We start from the raw sequence: 21,481 nt of genomic DNA, 5'->3' as shown, positions 1-21,481 counted from the left end.
ACTCTTGAATTCAAGTGTGAGTTTCATTGGCATGAGTATCTCAAATAAACTTAACAATTTTGACACCTTATTTTGCTTACTAGAAATTAACACTAGTGGCCTATTGGCTTATAAATTGTAAAATAGCAGCAAGTGAAAAAAGCCACCTAACTTAATTATAGGTAAGCTCAAAAAAAATCACTCTCTACTGTCTTCTCCACAGAAGAACTGAGGTTTGCATTCACCTTCATTTTTCCATGAGCTGCAACAAACATAAGGAAAGGTGAAGGTATTAATAAAGCAGCCATTTTATGTAATGTAGTAGCTTTTGGGATGTCTTAAATTCCTGTTTAACCTGCACAGAAAGTCTGTTTATACTGTTGTTCCCCTAGCAAGCTCTTTCTTATGAAACTTCCCAGGTTTTTGTGGTCTTCTACAAACTCTGTGCTTGTTCCTTGTTGTCTTCCTTAATTTTCTCTAGTATATACTGCAGAGTTTTTGAAATTTCTCTCTTCCTGTAGTAGTTCCCAATCAAGCATGTTCCTTTTCCTGCCTCTTTCAGAGAAGACATTTTTGCTTGGTTTTATCTCATAAATTTGACAGTAAGGAAATGCATATTACTTACTCATTATCATCTATTTATATTTTTTCAACAATAATACGCATGATCTTGAGCCAGTCTCAGTAAAGGCGGTCTTCATATTGTGATCATTGGTTATTATAATTTCTTACTATTGATTCCACATTAAAATGGAATATTAGCTGCTAGATGTCAGTGTATTTGATAGTCATTTTCTGGTTTTAGAAAAAGTAAAGAAGATAATACCTTTTACTTAAAAAAAAAAAAAAATCCTTTCTGGCAAGACCTAGAGAGGGAAGCATTCTTTGTTGCAACAATGTGTGCAATGAAGCAGGATTGTTATAGAATGTGCCCCTTATCTATAACATCTATTTTTTATTTAGAAGAAAAAAATCTATCAGTGTAATGAACTAAGCTTTTTAATAACAAAAGATTACTATAGGAAACAAGTTCTGAGAATAGAATAAAAAATATTAGAAACAAAGAGAGTCATGTTTGTTAACCTTATTTGGGGACTTAATTATCATGAAATTATCAGAGGTCCTTAATGAAGTTAAGGTGCTTAGATTTTAACAGGAAGTACTTGAAAAAGATTGTATGCATTTTCACCAAGTTGTATTTACTCAGAAAACCAAAAAGAATATAGATGTGATCAATATTCACTATGCTGGTTCCAGAAGTTTCAATAACTGTAGCATTTATATGAGGAGTAATTACTGTGTAGTCTGTTAGGTTTGCTAGCTTTTTCTTTCAGAATTTTTTTTTGTAAAATGCAGGTTAGAATTAGTGGCTTTTCGGACATCTTACGTTATGAAGACAAAGATTCTTGTATCTGAAATCTTGAATCTCAATGTCCTGAACTTCAGGCTTAGGCACCTTTCAATTTCAAACAAAATCTAGGTAAAGATACGGTATTTGTGCAGAATCTTTTTACTAAGAAGTCTTTTTAGTATCAAGCTGAACATTTGGGGATTTGAAGCAAGTAGGGTCAAAAGGCGAGCACATCCAAAGCTCATTTATGCATTACTGAAAAGTCACTAAGGAGTATCTTTCTGCCCTATCCCTTTTAAAGAAGAAGCCATTATACTAAAGCATGAGATTGAGAGAGTAAAAGTAAGTGCTAGAGCTGTTGCACTGTACATTTTTAGCAGCATGAGTTAGGATGGTCCCTTTGCCCTTGGGTGGCAATGTCATGAGTGAATATTGCAAGGAAAGACAAATTAGAGCTAGTCGTATTTTAACTCTCTCCTAAGGAACTGAATATGTATCATAGCACATTTTCTTAAATCTCTGTGTTATGAAAATGGTAATGATCATTCACTCAGAAGCTCCTAATTGCCAAGTGTTGTGATGCAGCATTTGTTTGCGCCTCTGTACGCGAATGTATGTTTGTGTATCTATAGATGGTTATATCTAGATACTGATTTAAAGTTATACTGGCCTTAATTACAAGATCTGTCTTCCACAGACTTTCGGATGATTAAGTCAGGTTAGTTTGGCTATCCTGAATCTGTACTTTTAAATACAGACTACAGACTTTTGAATAAGGAAAAAGTAGTTTACTTAATTTTAGAAATCTTTGCATTTTGCTTAAAGTAAATGTTCTGTTCATAATACAGGTTTTGAAACTTCCCTGTGTCGATGTTCCCAGCATTTTGTAACACAGCTTCACACTTGAGAAAACTAGCACTGATTTATTTTTCTTTGGAAAACTGGTAATTGCTTCCTTCTAAATCACGAGCCTTAAAGGAGTGTTTTTTAACTGGTTTGAGAAATTAATTGTATAACGCAATGCATTGCCTACATGCATTGCAGACACAAGGGCTGTACCTTCTCAGCAGTCCTTGAAAGTGGAAAGAAGATAAAGTGACTTAGATGATGCTTGGGGAATGGCCTTTAGAGTGTGAGGTGGTTTGACAGTTGAAGGAGTTGTGAGAGCTTTTGGTTGACTGGTTTCCTTCTGAAAAGAGCTGTCTAACCTGAGGTATTTTGGAGTACACTGGGAGTTAAGAAGAAATGTGTGCAGATGCTCCAGAGACCGCAGACTGACTGGATGTTTTGAAGACAGGAAGAGTAGACAGTGTTGAAATTTGAGTGATGTGATGTGATTGTCAGCAGAGCTGTGCACAACTGAAGTTGTATTCAGATTAGGGAATTACTCTGGGGAGATAATGTACAGGGAATGGCCAGAGTCACTAGGGCCTATGTGTCTTGGGTGATGCTGGTATGTCTACGGGACAGGGTTTTGGGATAATACTGTAATACAACACTGAATGGAAAGCACTGTGGTGAGAACAGAGACAGAGGACTGAATTGCTGGAAAGCTTACATAAGAAGTGATAGTACAATATAAAGCTTCTGTTTCTAGCCCTGATCAGATGTAGCATCACCTCTTACACCTTTGGTATAAGACTAAAAATTGAACCACAAAAAGCCTATCAGAACATCTCTTACATGTGAAGGGAGAATAATTTGGTATTGAAGAATATTAGTAGCTGTTAATCTTTTAATTTACTTTTGGCAGGTGTGTTGAAAGTATTCAGAAATTTAGCACTGTCTAGGTAAGTCCCAGTAAAGATTGGTTAGGAGGTGGGGTGCTGGCAGAACTGTCAACATGTGTGCTAACATATCTTATCAGTTGGTGACATAGCATGTGCTTAGGATCTGCGCTGCTGCAACATGAGTGTATTACACATCACAGTAGATTCCTGTATGCAGTGTGGTAAGACCAAAATTTGTGTGCAAAGTGTAGCTTTTTATTTAAGCTACAAAATAAAAACAAATAGTAAATTTATAGACAAATAAAGGGGAGTATGGGAGTAAGGAAGTGATAAGTGCAACTGCGTAAGCTCGCTCTGCCTTTTAAGAATGCTGCTGTTTTCATATCTGGGTTAATTTTAATGCATTCCCCTAGATTAATGATCCAGGATGTTAGTTAGTTCATTTTTGTTGTTGATTGTGGTGTAACATTATCTAATCACCATTAACAAATGAGATAATGGTAAATTCTTTGTTGCACATCTTGTTCAAGTTGCTTAGCAGTTGTGGGAAAAAGGAAACAGACTCAGAAAGGAGAATTTAAGCAATTATGACCCTATTTTCAATAAATGTTAAAGCTCACACTGCATGCGAGGGTTCAAACTGGAGCAGAAACCCTGTATACCCCTACCAGCACACAGAGAGATGAGATTTGATATATACTAAGTTTACTTGGTTTTTATTTTAGATATGACAGTGATGGTTGGTGCCCGCCTTTGCCAGTTCAGACCTACCTACATCAGGGCATGGAGGATGAGCTTGAAGAAGATGATGATCGTGTTCCCACACCTCCTGTCCGAGGAGTAGCTTCATCACCTGCAATCTCCTTTGGGCAACAGTCAACTGCAACCCTCACGCCGTCTCCACGAGAGGAGATGCAGCCAATGCTTCAAGCTCACCTTGATGAATTAACTAGGGCTTACCAGTTCGACATAGCAAAGCAGACATGGTAAATGTTTGAAAGGGGCACCTGCGGTCTGGGAAATGAAAGCATAATAATGTTTTATTCCTTCAGTAATGCTTCCAAAGCAGTAAAATGGAAGAAGAAATAGCAAAATTGTATCTACACTGTGAAGGCCTTAAACATTAATAGGTGCTTTTTAAACCATAATGCTTGGTAATATGTTAAATCTTGGCTAAAACCAACATAAAAATAATATTCCTTTGCAGTTTTTCATATATTCAATGAAGTAATTAACACCCACTCACTGACAACTTTTATGAATTTCAGAGTACTCTCTTTTTGGGCTAACAAAAGATACAAATTTTTTAGGATTTTCAAAATCATTGAGGATCTAAATTACTGATTAAAAATAATGCTAGCCACCTGAAATAGCAATGTAGCAGCTTTTACCCTGTGTCACATGAGAATGAGGTATTTGCATCCCTGACTGTTGTTTGAAATACCATGAAAATTTCTCATTCATAGGGAAAACTGCAGAAATAGCAGGAAGGAAGTTGTTAGAATTTACAAAGTGGATCTAGCGTTTTAGGGTGCTTTATGCCTATTTAAAGGAAGAGCAAGCAAATACCACAGTAACATTTCCCCTGCAAAACAAACAGAAGTAACCTCTTCACAGACTGAAAAAGAACTTGTCAACTGCACCAGGCTGGGGATGTGGTGAAGGTCAGTTGCTTTCTGGATGTTCCCTAAGCGGCAGTTGTCCTTTTACAACTTTTCTATTCAGACAAAGCCTGCAAATCTCAGAGGAGAGGAGTCGAGCTCGTTACTGAATGGCAGGCTGCCAGTGGAGAAGCAGCCTTTCTTCACTGGTAAATAAAGCCACAAAGTTATTCAGCTTGAGCTACCATAAATAGATCAGGCAGGTAGGCAGGCGTTGCCAAATCAAAGCCAGCTGTTTTCCCTGGATGCTCTCGAAGCCTGGAGGCTTGTCTGCAATCTGCACTCAATCAACTTGGGTCCCTCTGCAGTGCCACGCTGCCAAGCCCGGACCCCAGCCTGCCTGTGGGACAGGCCCAAATCCCAGGCAGCAGCTAGACCTGGCCTATTGAAGGTAGCTGACTTCTGAGCCAGCACACAGATGCGTACCAGATCTGTGCAGTCAATCGCTGCTGCATTTTGCAGCTGTTACCCTTTCTATGCCCTACAAACCATAGGTGCCTCTCTGGGAGCAGATAACGTAGTAGGACTCTGTAGCAAAGCCTCTTGCAGATGACAAAAAAGGTCTTGCTCTCTTTTAGGAGAAATGAAAATTGATTGGGAACTTTCATAATGTGCTTAGGAATATACAGGTTTTAACATCGCTCTTGTGTAAGGTCACAGTAACTGTGCGCAAAACTCTGAAAAAAATACAGAGGAGAGAAACTGCATTTTCATACTAGGACCTTATAGAAGGTTTTGGGGTAAATATTGAGGGTTGCAAATACAAATGATTTTTACAGTAGCTGTGACATGGAATTGTTTAACGCTTTGGTAATGTTTGGCTGGATACGTATCATGCTGTTCAGCAAATGCTGTTCAAAGTCAGTGGAAAGTCCCCCATTGTTTTAAATGGGAAGGAAGAGTTCTTAGTTTTCTTTTCATAAATTTCACCTGTCCAGTGTAAAGGGTGGGAAACAAAACAACGCAATGAGACCTGTCAGATAGGTTACTGTAGGAGTAATAGAAGAGAAATACAGAGACCAGACAGCTCGAAATTTAAGAAAGAGCACGTTAGAGATTACTGGAAAAGTACATAGTCATTATGGCCTTGATCCAGCAAATCACTTAAGTATATACAAGTACGTGAGAAATTGACTTCAATTGTTCTACCACAAGCTTAACATTAAGCATATACTTAAGTACTTTGCTTGATTGGGAGCTAATCACACTGTTTATTGAGGGCTAGTTAGACGGTAGTGCCCTTTAGCGCACTGTTTTGAACGCTGCATAGCTAAGAATCTGGTGTCCAGACAGAAAAGTAGTTGAGAACTGCTAATCAGAAGTGGGTTGTATATCAGAAGGGAAGCATTTGTTCTGCAAATAAGCTTCAGAATAAGCAATAATTTAAAACCCACGCCAAGGTGGAGAGAGATTCCAGTGGTACATAACATTTACTGTGACATTCTCAGATCCAATAGATTTACATTATGAAAAAGAAAAAGCTGTTTGAGTAAAGAGAATTGCTGCACTTAGAATTATTGCACTTATCAAGTGTAGGCAATAATACAGCACAAAGTTTTCATTGAAAATATATCAAAGCTAGGAAACCAAACAGGTGACAGTTGTAATTTTTTCTGTTATGCTGATGTCCAAGCAAGAGACCAGCAGAATCCTGGATCTCATCCAGAGCACTGCCGATTTGAATCAGGTCACGGCATCTCATGAACAGCCACCCAAGGATTCCCACATGCCTAAGTTAGCAATTTCAAGCATCATACATGCTCTCATGCCAAGGCCAGTCATGCCTGCATCTCCTGGCACAGCTTGCCATGTACCTGTAGTGTTGAGGAGAATGCTGCATTGAAAGCTGATGGTTGTTCTTTTCCTCTTTAGTCTCTCAGAAATGCTGCAAATGAAACTCCAAGTTCCATGCTTGCCTTTGGCCATTTAGCTATCCTGTGGGTGTATTTTATCTTTGTTTTTCTTTTTTTTTAATTGTGATTGCTACATGCAGTAATTTCACACATGCATGCCCTAACACTGCTGCAATTAAATCCATTAAACGACTTGGAATAAAGCAAAATAAAAAAAGCCTCACTGGTAATGGATTTGTTGGACTTGAAAATTTATTCTGTCCTACTGGTCATTTCCTCCTCTTTAGAGTGAGTTCTACTTAAGAACACTGGGTCTCTTTAAGCACAAGGAGTGAAATTTTATTTTGGATCATGTGATTTGGGAGGTGCAATACTGGGTGAGACACTTATATGCTAGGTTGGGATTCAGACTTCCTACCTGATTTGTGTAGCCTCTGTGTACATTGTTCCTCATCTGTAAAAGGACAGACCTAAATCTTGACCTTCCCCATTTTACAGGAGGAGAAGTATAGTTAAGATTGGAAAGCGTGCAAGATACTCTGGTCTTAGAAGCTATGGTGCATAACTGAACTGACTTTTCTTGAGTTTGACATAACAGGCACATTTTGTAAAAATACTTCAGGACTTATTGAAAGGCTTATCTTCTGTTGACCATGGGGTACAAAGTCTTAACCATTCTGATAATATTTTCCTGTTTGTTTGTGTAGGCACATCCAAAGCAATACACAACCTCCTCAGGCTCCAGTTCCACCCCTAGGATATGTATCTGGAAACCTTATTTCAGATTTGGAAACAGATGTTCCAGATGATGATGATGATGAGGATGATATTGAAGAAGAAACTGTAGAAATCAGTAGGCCGCTAAGAGGTCTAGAGCATACTCCAGGCTCCAGTATGGACAATCTAGACAGCTCTGTGACAGGTAACCAAACACAAGTTAACAGTGACACCAACTTGTTCCTAACAGTAAAATACATCATCAATCAATCGCTTTCTAAGTGAAAATTTATTCCACTCTATTGCTGTAATATTTAAAATGTGTTAATATTAAACACTAAAGTTAAAGAAGGATTTCAAAATACTTTGCTTTGCTGCAAAATGATAAGAAAATTCATGAATTTTAGAAAGCTTTAAAGAATTCAAAGAAAACTCAATTATATCCTAGCTTTCATGAAAAGTTGACTCTACTGGAGAAGCAAGCCAGTTACATAAAAAGGAGAGGGAAGACCTCAGTTTAGGAATATGTATTCCATAAATCAGGAGCAGCATAAAAATGTTATCTTACAGCACTTTTAGACATTTTGCTGAATAAATGCTTTTACAGATGAACACAGGAAAGTTAAAAGGCTTTAGAATAAGTGCAGTTACATCAACACAACATTTATTTGTAGAGCAAATACAACATCTATTTAGGAAAATTTATATTTTGAACCTACTTTGTATTGCTGAATTAAGTAATTGTTCCTTTTCAGTGAAGACATTTAATTATTCTGACACTCCTTACATCACTACTTCTTGCCCTTTGCATGCCTTGGTAAGTTACAAAAGGGATCATCAAAGGGGACCTTGAAAGGCATGCTAAACTAATGCACAGAATCTGAATGAATAAAATTGCTGTTCATGAAATGTAGGCAGTGAAAAAAAATTATTGAAAAATGCAGATTTTATATGGACATAATTAATTTTTTTTTAGGCATCAGCATATTTCCCTTTAGGTTAAAATTGGACCTCTAGATACTATACTGTATCCATAATGTACAGCTTTATTGGAAACCAAAATGTACGTAGTGTCTGTAGTTCACAAAAGCTAGTGGATACTTCTTCAGTCTTTGATCTCTGTGGAAGAACACTGATTGTTAGTTTTACTTTAAAGGAGACTTGCTCGGTACAACTTAGTACCATAGTGCTGCTGAATTTCATCTCATTGTTCTGGACCTTTGAAATTCCAAGGATTTTGCACCCTTACTTAAACATTGCTATTCTGAAAACACTGCAGGAATATGAGAGTGATGGAGCATCAATATCTATGATTTTTTTTTTCTTTTCCCTTGTTGAATTAAGTAGTGTGTAGTTTAATCCCACATTCCAGGTTTTCCTTCACCCTAGGGCCAGACTGCTTGCCAATCTAATTAAGATTTAAGAATTGTATCTCCTGCTGCTGCGATTTGAAATCCAAATCCAACTGAAGGCCATGGAGTTAAAGTTTAAATCCCTGAATTGAGAAGGTTAACCTATTAGTGCATGAGTATATTAAGTCTCTTTGCTTGAATTTCTACTGTAATCTCCTTCAGGCTATAATTCTGCATATTTTTGCATATTTCACTAATGGCTCAGAAACCTTTCTATTAGGAATGTAGTAAGGGTTTTGCACTGGTAATACAGAAGTAAATAAAAGAAATCACATGGCTGTATATTTTCCATTTGGTGTATATTAATATGTCAATGTTGATATATCTGTAAATCATAAGATGAATGTTTTTCACATTTGCATTTTCAACTAATATTTTGGACAACGCTACCTAGCACAAAATAAGAAATAGCTGCATTTCTGCTCCAGTTCGTAGACTTCTTTGCTTATTGCAATTTGTCCTTTTATGAATAACATTCAAGCTCATTCTATAGTAGTTATAAGTCTTGTTTAATTATTGGAGTGTTAAATGTTTAGTTATTGGAGTGTTTAAAACTTCCTGGTGTATTTTTTTGCAAGAAGCTTGGCAGAACCTGGTAATGTAGATTGGGAGTGTACTTAAGGTGATCTAAATGCACTCCCACTCATTTCCATCACTATCTTGATATGGCCTCATCCAGCTGAAAATTAAGGTTTTTCTTTTGTTTTTTCTTGGTTCATTACTAGCTGGTCTGTTTCTTGGTGTGGTTCACACCGCATGGCGAGGTGTTTGCCAGCGCTGCGGGGAGGGAATGTGCAGCTGGAAGGGAAGGAGAATGACAAACTGCCCCTATAGCCCATAGCCAACACTTTGATTGACTTAAAACAATTACAGAACTGCAGCCTTACAAAAATACAGCCAGAGTGTTAGTCTAAATGATCTGTAAAATGGCAAACTCTCCAAATAACAAAACTACTTCTGTTTTCTTCAGTTACTATATGTGTAACATCTTGATTTTTCTAAGGGCTTGTTTTGGGCTTTTTTTTTTTTTCTAGGAGTGGAAGGAAGTTGCTGATAATACTTGAGTGAATTGTTTAAAAAGAGAATTGTAATTTTTGTGTATGTGTTTCTGTTACCTCTTCCAGGCTGCACTTACTGGTGTTGAGAAGGGTATATAACAAATTGCATTCATTGTTTCTAATCTGTTTCTCATTCTTTAACTTGATTGCTTTTAGAATGCTGTAGAAAAACTAAATTGTTCTTTCTTACCCTGAAAATATATAAGGTACTTCTTTTCACAGGACTTTTGATGATTTAAAAAAGCATTTTCCTAGGAATTTATATACCATGTGTTCACTTCTTTAAACATTATAGTAAAAAAAAAGGAGGCAAATGAGAACAGCTGACCCAAATGAAACAATATTTCTGCTCATTTTGAAGTACGCTCTGTGAGTTGAGTGTTTGTGAAAAATCTGAATTGACAGCCCTTTGTCCAGACTTCCTCCAAATAGAGTTGAGTTGCTGTACGGTGAGCAGGGCGAGTTTCCTCACCCTGTGCTGTTAGCATGCCTCAGCGATGACTTAAAGATCCCCACTCTCAGAGTGAAATGGTACTTTGTCCTTTATGGCAGAGTTGAGACCCAGGTTTTCATCCAGCACCAAACGTGGGATTCTCTGAGGGGAAACACTGGCGCTGTGTGAGCCAAGCTCAAACTGCTAAATTCCTCTGAAACCACAGTGTTGCTCCTTTAAATTGTTTAAAAGTCAAGTTGTCTTTCAGGCTCTTGAGTTTTGGTTACAGCTAACTGAAGATTCAGACAAGGATTTAATCTGCACTATTAAGCTTTTCTCTTTGCAGGTAGCAGAGACCTAATGTTGATGTGTGTAATAAAGTGAAAAGAAAGGAGGAGTGCACAGTAACTATATCTTAACATTTTCCAGATATTGCAAAGAAAACTCAAGGAGGGAGGTTTAGATTTGAACCTTTGTGGGATGGAATATGAAATTAAAGCCAAAATTTTGCTACATTAGGATACTGAATTACTGACTCCGATTTTTTTTTTTTTTTGAAGAACGAACTGAAAAGCAGCTGTAAAACTTCTGCTCACTTGACTTTTAATTCACCATTATTTAGGGTTATTTTTGGTTTCAGAGACACATAGAAATATGTTTTCTCTTTTGCTTATGTTTAATGTTTGCCTTTATAATGAACCACTGTGCAGAGTTATGGCATGAATGGTCACAACGAGTCCATTATGTTATTCTGCTTTAATAGACTTAATTAATTGCATATGATGACTGTATAAGAAATTAAATTCTTTCTCACTGAAATGGCTAAGAAGCACACTAGGTTTTGTCAGATCAAAGTATTATGATTTGGGGGTTTTCTTTGTCCTCTCCTGATCTCTCCCAGCACCACCAGTGAAGTTTATAGTGAGAGCTGTTGTATCTTCAGTCCTGGTGCATTTTGACTGAGGGAAGAGATACTAGCACAGAAGTTAGAACAAGCCCTTTTCTACCTAACTAACTGATACAAATTGATATAAGCAGAGAGGTTATTGTAAACAGTATCGCTGCAAATGGATAACAATTTTTTTTTCCAATAGGATTATATCAATACGCATTCATAAAGCTCTCCATAGGTTGTATAGCTCAGCAAGGAAGAAAATCCCTTATTTGGCATATTTTGATCTTAATTAAAATAATCACTGATTGCTGTCTGTATGGTAAAAGTTGTTCATTCATTGCATCTGAGCACAAATGGAATCATTCTTGAAAATTACACAAAATCATTTTCATGAGCCATATTTTACCATGGCAGAGTTCAATATTTATATTGATTTGCTTAGGGATACCTATGCAAAAGATTCTATTTTATAAGCAGTTAGACAGATTGCATTTAATAGGAAGAATGTGTTTCATGGATTAAATATGTGCTCAGAAAATAGGAAACTGCTACTTTTTGTACCTCATAAAAATGGTAATGCAACAATTAGCAGGGTCATGTTATAAAGCACAGACTTTACTCTAGCTTAATGGATCTAGGGATATGCATTCATCAGCAAGGATGGATTTAGCATAAAACGACATGTAAATGAATCGATGACTGATCATAAATTAATTTTAGTGCTGAAGAAGTAATAGAGACACAGCAAGATGCCACTTTATCATAGTATTTTACTGCTCAGCAACATTTGAGCAACTACTTAATGTTCTGTGTGCATTTCTTTTCTAACAGCTTGAATAAATTTGAAAAATTTTTGTGCCTTTCAGCAATATGGAAACTAAAAAATCTAGAAAGATTGAAAATGCAAACACAAATAAATTTGACTAAGTGACATAAATTCATTTTTCATTAGATGTTTATGAAGGGCATTAATTATGGTTGGACCTGTGAAGTGCCAAATATGTATGTATGATTTTTATTTCCTTTTGTTTAGTGTTTCCTGCCCCAAAATAAAAATTTAAAAATTAAATGTTTATTTCAGGTGTATACATTTAAATATTTGGGCACTTAAGGCAAAGTATAATGTAAAGTGTAAGACTAGGTCTAATTTTTGAAGTATGATCATATTTATATTCTACATTCAGCCCCTTCTATCATTCTTTTTTTTTTTATTTTAATGGTACAATGACTATTGCCCCTTTTACGCCATCACTTTTTAGTTCACCAAAATCAGTGGACATTCTTTCTTTGTAACCATGACAGTAGTCCGATATATCCAAAAGAGGATAATGTCTTTCTCCTGTACAAAGGCTAAAGGAATTCTGTAACTGGTTTCAGCTGAAGTAGCAGCAGTCCCCAAGGACTTAATCTGTACTTCACAAACCTAAGCAGTCTAGCCCTGTTCCGTAAAAAAACCTGCAGAGGAGCAGAGGCTTAATATTAGCATGTGCTTAATGGTGTTGTGAAGGAAAACACATAAGCATACACATACAAGTCCCAGCGACATCATTTGGACATTGCATCCACATAGAGTGTCGTACATACAGAAAAGTATCTAATGGAATTTTCAAAAGTGACAGATTTGTTGTGAGCAGCTTTTACTTCACAAATGCATTAGATTTTTTTTTTTAAGTAAAGCAAGAGCACACTTTACAGAGAAAAATAGCATTTTTATTGCTTGCAAAATGCCACTAAGAGCAGTAGCATTCAGTCTACAAGAAGGTGTAGCACCTCTATTCCCCTCACCTTTCCCTGAAAGCAAAGAAGCTTTCTGTTTGCATTAGCACCAAGGGATATTTTATGGAGCAAGAAAACAGAGTTCAACTTTTCACAGAGTTGATTTTGTTTTGCATAAAGCATTTACTGCTGCTGTCAGCAAGAGTAAAATTTACAGTTGCCAGAAAGCGTGAAAACTCAAATGTGCTCTTGGAAAACACATAGTGAGCTGCATGTAAAGAAGACACTAAAAGCCTGTTTCGTTCCATTTCCAAATGCACAGTTGATCTGAAAAGGGACGTCAGCATCTCTTATTCTGCCTTTGTTCAGAGAAAAACAAATGTGCATCTGATTTAGAAAACAAGAGGCCAGTGGATGCCTTTAAACAAGCAGTCACCATGTGTGCTAAGTTAAGGCAGCTGCGTGGTGGCCTGAGGTGCCCGGGCTGGGCTCCAGCATGCCCATGCCTTCTGGGCAACGTCCACGCTTCTGGAAGTGAGTCAGGGTTTTACTGCTGCAAGTTTTGGAGGGGAAAAAAATGTTTATGCAGGGAAACTGAATAGCTCAGGAACCAGTAGAAATAATGTAGAGATTTCACCTTTAGCCATCTGGTTACATACAGCTGTGGATGCTGTATATGTCTCTTGGTAGCTTGCTGACTTCAGCAGTTATAAAGTTTTGACTCTGCTCCCAGCAACCAGAAGTATCATATAATCATTGTATCATAGAATGATTTGACTTGGAAGAGACCTTTAAAGGTCTAATCCAACACGTCTGCCATGGACAGGGACATCTTTCACTAGACCAAGTTGCTCAAAATCCAATCCAACCTCACTTTGAACACTTCCAGGGATGGGGCATCCACAGCTTCTCTGAGCAACCTGTTCCAGGGCCTCACCACCCTCATCATAAAAAATTATTTCATTCTATCCAATCTAAACCTACCCTCTTTCAGTTTAAAACTGTTGCCGTTTTCCTGTCACTACAGGCCTTGGTAAAAAGTCTTTCTCCATCTTTCTTATAAGCCTCCTTTAGATACTGGAAGGCCACTATAAGGTCTCCCCAGAGCCTTCTCTTCTACAGAATCAACAGCCCCTACTGTCTCAGCCTTTCTTCACAGGAGAGGTGCTCCAGCCCTCTGGTCATTTTTGTGGTCCTCCTCTGGACTTGCTCCAACAGGTCCATGTCCTTCCTCTTGGGGACCCCAGAATTGGATGCAGTACTTCAGGTGGGGTCATTTTTTGCTTTAGTTGTCAACTATGTTGATGTCCCAGTAAAGCTCATGTCCCTGTGAGAACTGAGCTACACTTCTGACCTGATGGGCAGTCCCTCCTAACACAGCTGCTGGAGGAGAGGGGAAGGGGAAGCAATCCATGGGGAGCATGCAGTAGTCCTAGCCTTGCTAATGCTTGCCGTCCATGGGAATGCAGAGGAGTTCAGGAACAGGGCTTTCTTACAGGGTTAGCCTGAAAAATTGACAGTCTGATAACAGCACTTTACTGATAATTAAAATCTAACTATTTTTAGGAAAACCTGGCATGTTTATGAGTGTATAGAATGATAGATGTATGCACACATGTTGGAGAGATCATTATGGGCTTTTGCAGATTTTTAGTATATTTCACACTTAAAATGTGGATTTTTTTTCTTTTTTAACTGAATGAAATTCAGTCTAGCCCTTCAAAGAGTAGATGAGAAATAGCAATTGTTCCTAGACATACTCTGAAAGCGTCCCATTCAAATTATCATGTGTATTATATCTTGTATAACAGCTGAGTGGCTGGTTAGTAAACGGACAGAACACTGTGAGCAAGTGGAAATTTAAACCTAAGTTCCTTTAAAATATCCATAGTTTTGTGCCTATCATACTGAAACCATACCTATTCTGTACATTGTCTGTTTTTATATGTCTCTATGTAGAGAGTAGAATGTATTCTACAAAACCCTTGGGCCCTGAAACTAACAAGATTCGTATTAATTTTTTAGCAGCTGAGTATCATCCTTTGATATCTGTAGGTCTAGTTACATTTTATGTTTCAGCTTGTGCTTACATATTTTGCAGAATATGTTGATAAGTGATAGTTTGAAAATGTTCTCAGCTATAGCATTTCATTTTCTTACATCTTCCTGAAGTGTTTTATCTGTGGTATCTATTTTCATACATCATCAATAACTGTTGCTAAGCCTTTTTACTCTCTATTCTCTATGATGTCCTATCGCACTTTGATTGTTAGTTCAGAAACTCTCTTCTCAGAGGAAATTCAGTTTTAGCCTTCCCTTGCTGTTATCTAAGCTTCCTTACATCTGTCTGCATCAGGTCGCGCCTGTTTGGAAAATAGCAATTTTATGTGTGCTCTTGGCAAGCAGAAACAAACTCTGTCACTCTTTGTTGCACTTAACACACTTTCTGCCTGTCAGACCTCCATAGACCTCTTCGCTTGCTTTTCTTGTATCTTAGGAGTGCATGGACTTTTGTTATTGTAGCCTGCCACTTTGCTGACATTAAAAGGTTTGGTCATGGCAGCATCACAAAATAATCCATTGTTCTTGGGCTTTGCGGTGCAGCGTGCTTCTGACTAAATTCCAGTATTCATTTATTGTACTCATGACTTATTTTTGCAGGATATTTTTCATATTTGACATCCCTGTTAGTTAATTAGCCTATCAATTTGGTACTAATAAGGAGGTGATTTACTAGTTGACAACTTTTGAACATAATAATACTTTATTTGACATGGATTTTAAAAAGGCTTTGAAAAACATGACTTATACTGCTACAAATCTTATGTCCATTTACATAAATTCAGCTGTGCTAACTGAATAGTTAAGTCAGGGCCGTAATGTATCTCTCCACATGTGTCCTTGTATCTTTGCAAACCAGTTCTCTGCAGATTCTCATGGGTTACTGGGCTTTTTTTAAAAAAAAATAAAAATCCTTGGGTTCTCAGGTTTTTTTTTTCTGTTTTTAAAAAGCAGATTTCAGGTATTTCAAGATAGGTGCCTGTGCTATCTCAGAGCAATACACTACATCTACACAGCACTGTGTAATGCCATACGACAGCTCAGGTTCCAAAAGGAGTCTGATAGCTCTGCACCTCAGCTGGACTTGGTAACTCCTTGGCGTGGCTGCCCTGTTTCTTGAGCAAAGCTGGGTACTCAGTGCTAGCTAAGTTTCCTTTGCCTCCTGCTCCACTGCACAGTGTAGAACTACCTTGCGACATTTGCCCATGATTTTTAGAAGTATGGAACACCATCAGCTCCATCTGAGGCCACAAAAGAAACAGAATTTCAGTACTTTGAAAAAAATCTGAACTGAGCAATAGCTTTTGAAATACATTGTACTGCCGCGTTGGGTAGCTGATTGATGTTTCATGCATTGGAAATAATAAAAGAAAATATAGATGAAAAGCAAATAAGATGGATCCTTCCTTCACTATTTTGCTCTTTACATTTTACTTATGTCAAGGTTTCTGTATTTCTTTCATATGCTTTTTCTGTTATCTGGTTTTCTGACAGCATTTTTATGATGTTACAATCACTTTCCTCTCCTGCAGTGGTGGTAATCCATAGCTAGAAGGTACCATGAGGCCAGCGTTGGCTTAGTGACTGACTCGGTATATATTTACTCTGCTCTTCAATCTTAATTATTTCTAACCTTTTAAAAAAAGCAACTTTAATCCACCAGAATGAACTTTCTCCAGGCCATTAAGATTTCTCATCTATTTTAAGATTTTGAACTGAGAGAACGACATAATGTCAATCTTGTTCAGGATAGCTCTTGAAGCCTATGTCTGACTTGAGCCATATCTACTGAGAGTTACATTTATGCTGTCCTAAATTAAGACCTTGTTTTGCAAATATCAAACTAGATATTGATTTATAGTAAGTCAAGTGAAAAAAAAAATCACGTTCATTTCAATCCCAGGGAAAATCTATTAATTTTCAAAAGAATTTATTATGGAGTCTTCACATTTGTAGAGAATATGTATCATTTTGCTTACAGGATCAAAGCAACATGGAGCAAGCTATGAATGAGATCCCACTTAGCTTTGATAGTGCTCTTTTATACCAAGCTCTGTCAGATAAACTTTGGGTTTCCTGTTGTGAAAGGCCATATTAAGTGTGTCTTTAAGTTTTAGATTAATACTGCTCATTTTGTGAAATGAATTTTGGATTTCCTGTTGAGAAAGGACATACTAAGTGGGTCTTTAAGCTTTAGATGATCAAAAAATATCGAATGTGCACAACTCACTAGACCCCTACATTTGTTTTTAGGTTCAATGGTAAATGGATGGGGTTCTGCGTCTGATGAGGATCGTAACTTTTCTAGTCATAGATCTAGTGTAGGTAGCTCCTCAGATGACTCGATCTTTACCAGCGGCAGTTTTGCACAAGCACTGGTTGCAGCAGCAGATAAAGCTGGTTTTAGGCTGGATGGAACCAGCCTGACAAGAACAGGTTTGTGGACTCAAAGTTGATGCTTTCTGCATGAAGGGTGTCTCTGCTTATTCTCTTCTTTTCAGTAAACCTGCGTCTCACACTTATCTAACATGCATGGAATAAGGTGGATGGAGATAGTTTTATCAGTATATTTTAAATGAAAGCTTGCATTATGTTTCATTTTTAGTGATTTGAAGTAGTGAATAGCATAAGCTTTTAATCTGCACCTTCAGTCTGCTGCAGTTTCCCTCTGTGCTGACTCTGCTATGTATTTACTGACATATGCTCCGTTTAATATTTCGGTGAAAAGATCACTCATTCTGCCATGCAATCTTTGATTATTTTGGTTTTTTTTTACAAAATCTCCTCGCAATCATTCACATTTCCAATGATGAACCTCACGTTTAAACTATTATCTCCATCCTTGCTCTTCTGTTGCATCTCTTCTTGCAGAAGTGTATTTTTCTGTGAAGGTTTTCTAAGCATGGTGTGAACTGGTATGTGTTTATTGTTAACAATGCAAACTGTTTAAAAGCCTTATGAATAGCTGATTTTAAAAATATTTAATTCAATAAGTTAATATATTTTGATAAAATTTAATTTTAATTGTGCTGACTAAATCTGCCAAGTTAAATGTAACAAAGGTAAAGTGACTGTTGCTTTTGAAAACAGCCAGTCTTCTAAAAATAATTAATGAATAGGAAACACAATTTAGTTCATATTTTTAAAGCTCCCTATGTTTTATTTCTACCACAAAAAAAAAAATATAAGTAAAAATTATTTTTAAATATTCTGGAGAAAAATAATGTATTTACATTTGCTTAGTCTTATCAAAATAGCAAAAATAGATAATTATTTAAATCCACAAATCTAATCACAAAGCATGAACTTGGGTTGTATTTTTGTTGTGCTTTCTCAGCCGATTCATGCCCACAGATCCCATAATGTTCCTGTCATTTAAAAATTTTTACTATTAGTCTGGAATTAAGTCTATCCTTTGGTAAAATGTATGCATTTATTAAAAAATGTCTCAACATGTTAGGGCGGAAAACCGCAGGCCTTCTGCATGCAATGAATTCATGGCAAACACTACCTTTTAGGAACTTAGGAATGAAGAAGAGAATCGATGGCAAACTCCTGTGTCACCATGTCTACCTATGTAGACATTCACTCATCTGCTATGGGCACATTTGGCCCAACTGTAATTTAAAATACACTGTTTTGCTTGAAGAGTCTCCTAAACAGTCTTGAATGAAAGTAGCAAATCCTTCCCAAACTTTTTTTTTGGTGTTGTTCTTGGCCTCAGTAAAAGCTAATGCAAAGATTCACCCAAAGTTAAAGTTGTTTGTATCAGGCCATTGAGAAGAACAGTTTCCGTAACAAACACACACATAACTAAAGTAAATGGACACAAATAAACAGACACTTTTTAATAAATATAATTTCTTATTGTAGCTATGTAAATGGAAAGTACAAAGAAAGGATGAGAGCCCTCTTGTCAGTTATTTTCCCAGCTTAATTAGGTAAAAAAGGCACTTAAATTGAATACTTGTGTGTAATTCCTTGGACTGACTATTAGAGTTTAGGGTAAAAAAAGAGTTGTGGTAGAGAAGTTATGGTTATTACCTTCTTATGCTCTTAATGATCCAGCAGGCAAAATGGAAACAAAATAAAACCCACATGTAAACAAACAGCCCTCCTCTTTTTTCCTCACAAAAGCCTCGGCAAGTGGAAATAACTCCCCAGTGCTTACTTCAGTTTCACTATGACATGATACCTTCCAGGGTAGCATGGATCAGTTGGACATGCCTATTATGGACCTGCTGCCCCATGGCAAATCCCTCATCGTACGAAATGGTGTCTCGTAGTGGAGAAGCAGTAGTATTATTTCTGTTCATTGCTCTGGAGGGAGTTTGAAGGTCCTGACTCTTTACTCCTTTGCAGTTTGGACAGTTATTTTTTGCCCATTCAGTGAAATATTCTCACTGATACAAAAGGAGAAGTCCAACTTAATAGGCTCACGTGGGTGTGTTTGATTTCCAAGCATGAGAGGCATTGGTAGATCCAGGCACAAGATGTCTCTCCTGACAAACGCCTTGATTCCAGTTTCCAGAAGCCGCCATGTGATTTGCCACAAAGTTCAGACAGTTTTCCTTTTTAACACCCTTGGGAAATCAAATCAAGACTTAGTGGATTCATCCTTGTCTCCACTTACACCCACTAAATCTACTATAGAGAGTCTGACACTGCTCAGCAGTTCTTACTGGAAGGGCTGCATACAGATACAAGATGCTGTAATCAAGGTGCATTGAAAAATACGGTTTGGGTGCCTGCACATCATTTGTGTTTGCCCCATAGCTGATTTAGGTCAGTGCTATTTATTTTCCCTCGTTTTCATGGAGGTCTAAAAAAAGAAAGTGTTTGGTATCTGTTTCTTTTTCAAATCAACATTCTGAATGAATAATCACATTTCTTTAGTCAAGAGAATAAGTGTGAAGAATCTTCACCCACTAGTTGCACTTGCACGCTGCAAGTTTATTTTTGCAAAACATCTGTGCAATGTTCTGTGAGCTAGGATGGAATTTCAGGCTCATATCTGAATTTCTTTGCATTAGTGATCTTTTTTTATTATTTTTAAATGAAATTTTAGTGGTTTTTTTCTGTGTTCATCTGCTGTTTTATCCTTATCTATGAAAAAGGGCTTGATCACTTGTCTTTGTCTGGCTGCAGCTGCGCCAGCTATAGAGGTTAATGTTTCCAGCCCTCCCCCAAATGCTTATTACGGCTTTCTCCTAGCTCCAGAATTAGCTGTGTAGGTGGGCGTTCTGTAACCCATTTCAGTTAAAATGAGCCAGGTTAGCAAAGTCATACTTTTCATACCATTTACATTCAGTTGGCTTATTTTGGTAGAGGAGAGTCAAGGAATGTCCACATGAGGGGTTCAAATGTGGTAACCTCCAACAGCTGGCAGTGACACACAGCTGGGAGACAAGCCTGCCTAAGAGCAGTGTCCTCAGGGTGCACATCAGTCAGAAGGTAGAAGATTGAGCCTGAGACAGTCAGGAAATCTCTGAAGTCAAATACCAAGATGTTATTCTAACATGTGTATTAATGTGAAACACCATGTTAGAGAGATTATGGCTACTTTTTTTCACTTTGCCCTCTTTGCACTGAAATATTTCAAATAGTGTAGTGGATAGCATGTTACTCCTGATTAGGCTTGTCTAGATCAGGTCATATGTGACAGCATGTTGGAAGTAAGTGCATTTGTTGAAAGGTTTTACTGGAAAACATAACTTGCAGCAGGGTAGATCCTGGTCTAAGCTAACCAGAAGATAAAAAAGCTCCTTACTAGCTTGAGGTCAGTTGACCAGAAAAAAAAAACCCAAACAGCCATTTTGCCACTTTCCATTAACTCTTACATCATTTGGGCCTATGGTAGCACTGGAAGAGCAGAAGTTCTGCCTGGCTTATACATTTTCCACTGCAGATAGGATTAAAACAAGTAAAAATTTGTAAGTACCAGTTATAAACGAATTAAAATGTTAACATCCCCAAGATACTTGGCAAGAATGACATACATATAAAAAAAAAAGTAAGAAAGATATGGCGATCCTTAGTTTTCATCAGTTACTATTAAAAAAGAAGCCCAATTAAGTTAACTGAATAAAAATAACAAAATAAGAGGAAGTGACTATAGTAAATGAACTGTGCTCCTACAGTTCCTGTTGTGATGGTTTTAATGATCTGCTCCATAGAACAGCATCTTTTTTTTTTTTTAAGTGAAATCACATAGATTGATTAGTGTGTACATGTATATATAAACAATCAGAGGAACAAATTCAGTCAGAATACATTATTTTTTAAAGTGTAAAAATACTGAAAGTGAACAGGAAAATTTTAGCATTTAAATATACCCCCATTTTTATTTATTGAGAAAAGAGAGCCCTTAAGTATACAAAGCTACACTGCTACATAGCTGCAAAATCAGTTATGTTTATCTCACCGGAGTTACTCCAGATATACAGTGCATATGGGAGCCCCTAAAATGAGAATCTGGCTCGGCAAACATGAAGGTGGAAGGCAGGAGGAGATAAATTTGATCTGATTGCAGAACTGTTTTCCCTGCCTGCTCAAGGCTGAGCAGTTGTTATGACACATCTGTTCAGCACACAGAGCAGGTAGGAGTTACACGGC

The 21,481-nt window shown here is 37.2% G+C and overlaps 1 protein-coding gene across 1 annotated transcript in view; it reads left to right on the top strand.

The window, feature by feature from the left end:
• ROBO2 (roundabout guidance receptor 2) overlaps positions 1-21,481 on the top strand; it is a 474,965-nt gene that overhangs the window by 436,340 nt on the left and 17,144 nt on the right. The window contains exons 24-26 of the mRNA XM_086763780.1: positions 3,786-4,046; positions 7,282-7,496; positions 17,120-17,302. Of these exons, the coding sequence (XP_086619906.1) occupies positions 3,786-4,046; positions 7,282-7,496; positions 17,120-17,302 (659 nt within the window). The remainder of the gene's footprint in view (positions 1-3,785; positions 4,047-7,281; positions 7,497-17,119; positions 17,303-21,481) is intronic.

The sequence above is a fragment of the Chlamydotis macqueenii genome, chromosome 1 (assembly GCF_036417535.1).
Source record: "Chlamydotis macqueenii isolate bChlMac1 chromosome 1, bChlMac1.mat, whole genome shotgun sequence".
NCBI lineage: Eukaryota > Metazoa > Chordata > Aves > Otidiformes > Otididae > Chlamydotis > Chlamydotis macqueenii.
This window is presented reverse-complemented; position numbering and strand designations above follow the sequence as displayed.